General features: G+C 45.5%; 1 protein-coding gene across 1 annotated transcript; it reads left to right on the top strand.

Annotated features, from left to right (window-relative positions):
* Positions 1–783: 783 nt before the first annotated feature.
* On the top strand, positions 784–4,008 carry HS6ST2 (heparan sulfate 6-O-sulfotransferase 2; the record flags this gene model as incomplete). The annotated part of the gene is made up of 1 exon (XM_019536167.1): positions 784–4,008. A coding segment is annotated over one exon (849 nt), but the record flags the coding sequence as incomplete, so codon positions are not given.
* Positions 4,009–4,355: the final 347 nt, after the last annotated feature.

Below are 4,355 nucleotides of genomic sequence, written 5' to 3'. Positions count from 1 at the left end.
TGTGTGTGTGTGTGTGTGTGTGTGTGTGTGTGTGTGTGTGTGTTATTTGCAGGACTGAAAATGCAGCAGTCCTTGTATTGTTGAGCGCTCTGCTCGTAAGGTCGCCGTGCCCCAAACTGAAACGTGGTGATTTTAATCCAGTGCAGATGGGGTGGAGACGGGGGTGGTGAGAATTTGAAGCCACGGCTAGTTGTTTTCTGCTGCTCGATCTCCTGACAGCGGGCAGCCGGTTGCACGGCAGGAGTCCGGGGTCCTGCTGTGCGTGGTGTAGCGTTCTCCCTCTGCGCGTCGGGTGGGGGCTGGGGGAGCGCCCGGCGGCCTAGCGAGAGCGAGCACACCTGAAGGAGGACGGAGCGTGCGAGCAGGCCCCGGAGCTGCGTGTTTGCAGTGATCCCAGACCCGCTTTATCTGTCCCAAGCTCTGCAGTGGAAGGAGCTGAACCTGCATCCTGGCGGTGAGGCTCCTTCTGTCGCATCAGTTAAGTCGTGGAGCAAGCTGAATCGATGCGGCAGAGCCACCAGAGCCTCTTCTACACTAGGGCTGCCCTCCGCGGCGATAGCCATACGGGGGAATTTTCTGGTAATATTCCCTAATGTGAATAGGCCTACAAAGTGGGTCCCTCCAGATAGAGGCCCATTGGTAAGCGTTTGGTGGCGAGACCTAGTTCGTCGTGGTTGTCTGAAGTCACGCGGGGTAAATCTGCACCTTTATAGACGCCTTTCAGAGGTGCATGGCATAAGCATTCACAAGCAGCAGGTTTACTTTGTCACACGAAGGGTTTAAACGCTCTTTGGCGAAGACGTAGACTTAGACGAAGCTTTGCTAGCGTTTCTCGTGCCGCTGGATGTCGTATGCGAGCACCTGTTGACTGTGAACGCTAAGTCATTCCCTGCCAGGTTTAAACGCTCTGCTTTTCTCTCCTCCTTTCCCAGGAACTTTTACTACATCACCATCCTGCGGGACCCCGTGTCCCGGTACTTGAGCGAATGGAGACACGTCCAGAGAGGAGCCACGTGGAAGGCGTCCCTGCACGTATGTGATGGAAGATCCCCGACGACCGAAGAGCTGCCCAGTTGCTACACCGGGGACGACTGGTCCGGTTGCTCCCTTAAGGAATTTATGGATTGCCCGTACAATCTAGCCAACAATCGCCAGGTCCGCATGCTGTCTGACCTCAGCCTGGTTGGGTGTTACAATCTGTCCGTCATGCCGGAAGAGCAGAGAAACAAGGTCCTGCTAGACAGTGCGAAGGAGAACCTGAAACGAATGGCTTTCTTCGGCCTCACGGAGTTTCAGAGGAAGACTCAGTATCTGTTTGAGAAAACTTTTAACATGAATTTCATCTCGCCATTCACACAGTACAATAGCACAAGGGCCTCCAGCGTGGAGATAGATGAGCAGACTCAGAAACGCATCGAGGCCCTCAATTTTTTAGACATGGAGTTGTACGATTATGCAAAAGACCTTTTCTTGCAACGGTATCAGTACATGAGACAGAAAGAGCACCAGGAAGCCAGGCGGAAGCGCCAGGAGCAGCGCAAGATCCTCAAGGCGAAGCACGCGCACAACAAAGACCAGAGCGATAATACTTCCACTACTGATTACATAGGAAACGTAGAGCATTGGCGGTAATGGGGCCAAACCCTTTTTAGCAGACTGGGGGGATGCTGTAAAGAAACCCCCCAGCAATCCTAGGAGACAAAGTAGTCCAAACAAATTATGCTTCTTAAATATTTGAAGCAAAAGAGGCGAAAATGTTGCCTTTGCAGTTGCCTTTGCATTCAATGTTGTACTGTATGTGGAAAACTTAATCTTAATGTGTCATTCAATTGTCCTTTTTAGGTTTGTTGGATTATTTATGAAGTACAAAAGCCAAGCAGGCTCGCCAGAAATGGTTGCTTGGACACTTGTACGGGAAAACAAAAAACACCCTTAAATTAGTTACGAGTGTGACAATGGGATGTTGGGAAATGTGGCTGATGCGCTGTTAACGTCTGTCTTGGAAGCAAGCTGATTTCCTACTATAAAGAGCATTTAACGCATACTTAAAATAAACTAGATGCGCCAAACCTTCGCTCTTCTGGGTTTCGTTTTTTGTTCGGTTGGTTGGGGGTTTTTGTTTGGTTTGGTTGGTTTTTACTTTCATGTCTTTTCAAAGGCCACCAACTGCTTTGTGATTGATGCTTGCCAACGTACAAGCTGACAAAGGGGACAATAAAGGTCTAGAAGTTAGTTTTGTGTATCATATTGGCTTTTAAAAAAGATGAAAGGAATTTGTCTAGCTATATAAATATTTAACATTTTAAACTTTTTCTACCTACTGCTGTTTAAGAGTTTTAAGCTTCATTTATCTCCTGTTTAAAAAGCCACACTTTTCTTAGTTGAATGCCAGTTGCTAAAGACGCTATTTCCAGATTTTTTCAGGGCAATATAAGTTAAAACATTCTGGAAAAGTTCTGGCACACAGTCACGGTCCACAAAGTCTTCTCCAAATTGTGCTCCTGTAACAGGATCCGGTTTTAACAAACTTCCTTGCACATTGATTGGGGTGTGTATTGCTGAATTTCCCAGCTCTAAGTGATCGGGGACGGAAAGCTGGAAATCTTTCAAAGAAAATCACCTTATGAATGTTTGTATAGTATCTGTAGGAAAATGCATTTCCAAAACTGTTGGAAACTCATCCCAGCACTGTTTTAAAAAAATAACTGCGTTGATTATTAGCTGATTGACTGACAGCAGACTAGATTTACATTTGAACTATGATTTGCTTCTGGGAAATCTTTACTGTGTATTCTCAAAATCTGGCTTTGTTTCTAATGCTTTAGAGCCCTTTTTTAGTGCTGACAGATTGTAGACAATTAAAAATGATGGAGACAAATATGTTTAATATAGCCATAGTTATACAATAGAAGAAAGTTGTACAGTAAAATGGGAAGAAGGAGCTAAGCCAAGGAAGGGAGTATCATTACAGCTCGGGATTTGGAGAGCAAAGTTATCATTGTGATAGCACTCTGTCATCTAGTCTCATCAGGAGCAGGCTACAGGATGCCATTTGCTGGCTCATAGCACTGACATTTTATATGAAAGCGGCAGGGAGATGATGTGAAGGCATGAGAAGCATAAAAGAAATGCAGTTTGGATGGAACAAGTCTCTCTATGCAAAAAAACACTGTAAAGCTTTGGGGAGAAATTCAGCTAGTGGAGAAGTTGGGTTTTTTGTTGCTGTCGCACACTCTGCCCTCAAGCATGGCACGGAAAGGGCAGCTTGGGATTTGCTCCGGGCTCTGTTTCGGGCAGGCTGGCCTCAGCTCGGCTCGTTCTCTTGCAGGGATTGGAAGTGGCTGAAAAACGGCATCCCTTCGTCCCGGTCAGTAGGATGCTTACAACATTCATTTGCACTGTTTCCTTTTATCTGTAGTGTTAAGTACACAAGTAGGGCAGGAGACACAAAATGAGAAGGAAGGTTTTAAAGCTTGCCGCCCTGGCCGCAGTTGCCCGAAGGTTGAGTTGCCCCGGGCCCCTGGGGGTATTGCCAGCTGGGAAAATGGTGGGGCGGGGAATTGCATTAGCGAGTGGGGGAAGACAGTAGTTTCATGTACAGCAATTTTTATTTTTAATTGAGAAGTCCCTTCCCCAATACGGTGTCTCAATTGTATTTTGGTTTTCATGGGGGGAGTGGGAGGGGGAAATGATCCGCTCTTAAAACTACTAGGCATTGCTGTAAACAGGACTTAACCCCAATCCATCCTGTTTCGGAGGATGCATTTTGTTTTTATGCTGTGGTGTGCATGGTTTACAGAGACTAGTTGCATTTTCTTTGTGTATACTATTTATTGTATATAGGGGATGTATGAATATAAAGATACTGTTTTGTCATAACCATATCAATTCTACTGATTTCCACTGTAGCCCGCTGTCTTCTTGTGTAGATTTACAAACCGATCCACTGACTTTGATTGTGTAATTTAACAATAGAGCTGACCAATAAAATTTAATTACAGACTTTGATTTCATTTGATTATTTCTTTATCTAAAGCGGGGGGATGGACCAAACACCTTGTTGGGAATCCTGCAGTTAAATAGTCATGATAATCTTGACCAGGATGAAATGGTGAGGGCTAGTCAACCATATGTTACAAATGTTTTAAAGTCCATAAAATGTATTTGAAGCTGCGACCTTCCAGGGGAACCAGACCCCCGGGACTTCCCATATTTAAAGGATTTGGGGTGTCTGGCCTCTCTCAAAATCTTTTTTTAATGACATCCACTCTTCCCTTCTAGAGTTGATTGTGGACGATACTAAACCAATGGTTGACTTCCATTAAGCTCTGTCCAGGGCACAAAAGGGATTTTTT

This window comes from Crocodylus porosus, unplaced genomic scaffold, assembly GCF_001723895.1.
Source record: "Crocodylus porosus isolate Cpor-Errol unplaced genomic scaffold, CroPor_comp1, whole genome shotgun sequence".
In the NCBI taxonomy this organism is placed as follows: Eukaryota; Metazoa; Chordata; order Crocodylia; family Crocodylidae; genus Crocodylus; species Crocodylus porosus.
Note: the sequence above shows the minus strand (reverse complement) of the source record. Positions and strands in the feature narration are given on the sequence as shown.